Source organism: Palaemon carinicauda, chromosome 7, assembly GCF_036898095.1.
Source record: "Palaemon carinicauda isolate YSFRI2023 chromosome 7, ASM3689809v2, whole genome shotgun sequence".
Taxonomy (NCBI): Eukaryota; Metazoa; Arthropoda; class Malacostraca; order Decapoda; family Palaemonidae; genus Palaemon; species Palaemon carinicauda.
In genome coordinates this window covers 53,840,963-53,842,582 of record NC_090731.1, presented here as the reverse complement: position 1 = coordinate 53,842,582, position 1,620 = coordinate 53,840,963, and the positions used below count along the sequence as shown (strand labels likewise).

Genomic DNA, 1,620 nt, shown 5'->3' with positions numbered 1-1,620 from the left:
AACACAAAATAAGTATATAAATAAAATGTAGTTATTATTTAGATACACACACACACACACACACACACACATATATATATATATATATATATATATATATATATATATATATATATATATATATATATATATATATATATATATATATATATATATATATATATATATATATATATCCTTTGTGGAGAACATCTACCTAGCATCGAAGCAACATACGTACAGTGTAAAAACAATGCAGAACGTACATGCCTGAAAATAAATAATGCAAAAACTAAGATAATGGAGTTTTCAAGAACACCAAATCTAGTTGGAGATATGGATTTTGGAGGATCAAAACTGGAAGCAGTATCCACATTTAAATATCTTGGCTCCACCATAACGTCACACAACATGATCCAGGAAGAAGTTAGACTAAGGATTGCAGCAGGGACAAGATGTTCATGGGCACTCGATAACATCTTAAGATCCAGAAATTTATCTAGGCCCACAAAAACACAAATATATACCGCCATTATCCGACCAGTGGTCCTATACAGGTGTGAAACATGGGCACTCACTAGGCAGTTGGAAAATATACTTGAGGTTTTTCAACGCAGTATCTTGAGGCGGATCTGGGGACCAGTTTGGGATGACGGAGCTACGATCATGAATTGATAGCTCTTTCAGGACTATCTCCAATATTATTAGATCGCAGAGACTTCGATATGCAGGACATATTGCTAGAATGGAGGAGAGAAGGCTGACTAGAAGAGTTATGTTAGGTAAACCCATAGGTACCACTCAAGAGGAAGGCTTAGAAAGAGATGGATGGGTAACTTAACTGAAGATTTGGACATCCTGGAAATAGACCCCATGGAGTGGATGGAGCTTGCGGAGGATAGGGCTCTCTGGAGACGAGTGTTCAAACCGGCAATGGATCAGCCAGGTCCGAGGCCCCCAGAGTAAGAGTATATATATATATATATATATATATATATATATATATATATATATATATATATATATATATATATATATATATACATACATATGGGGGTGTTTGTAAATACAAAAGTGCCCTAATCTTTTTGTTCAAGAAGATAAAATGGTGTACCCAAAGTTGAAGTGGCTATCCTGGAGGGTATTTAGCCTTTCATGGTGTATCAGCTCTTCAATGGTGACCAGTTTTTTCGACTTTTTATCTATAGTCTATTGGTTCTATCAATCACTTTACTTATATTTTTATACATAATGTTTTTGTTATCATTACTGTTAACTCCGTTTTTACGTATGATGAATCTTTTGTATTGCCATTAATTCTCATGCTGCCTGGAGACATTGAGGGAAATCTGGAACCAGTACGTCCTAGACTTCGTTAGTGTTATTTACTGTGTTGCAATATTCGTGGTCTTCATGCAAATATTCAAGAACTTACAGTTGCGTCCATGCAGTATAGTATTCTTTTGTTCTCAGAAACTCTGGTTCCTAATATGAGGCACTCATCTGAGCTCCTTATAACTGGTTTTATGAAGCCAATAATTTTGAAACGGAATGCCTCTCCTAGGGCTAGGTGAATGGAGGTGTATATTATGACTGAATACTCTGCTTCTTATAAGTCCTACTATGAATGTGGATGTCATG

At 35.3% G+C, this 1,620-nt stretch overlaps 1 protein-coding gene across 1 annotated transcript; it reads left to right on the top strand.

Moving 5' to 3' along the window:
- The first annotated feature begins 279 nt into the window (after nucleotides 1-279).
- On the top strand, nucleotides 280-654 carry LOC137644292 (uncharacterized). The gene has a single exon (XM_068377282.1). The coding sequence runs from the start codon at nucleotides 280-282 to the stop codon at nucleotides 652-654; it is 375 nt and encodes a 124-aa protein (XP_068233383.1).
- Nucleotides 655-1,620: the final 966 nt, after the last annotated feature.

Bases quoted from the DNA above. Each gene is read 5' to 3' on its own strand.
- LOC137644292 (XM_068377282.1), top strand. From the start codon at position 280: ATGGAGTTTTCAAGAACACCAAATCTAGTTGGAGATATGGATTTTGGA.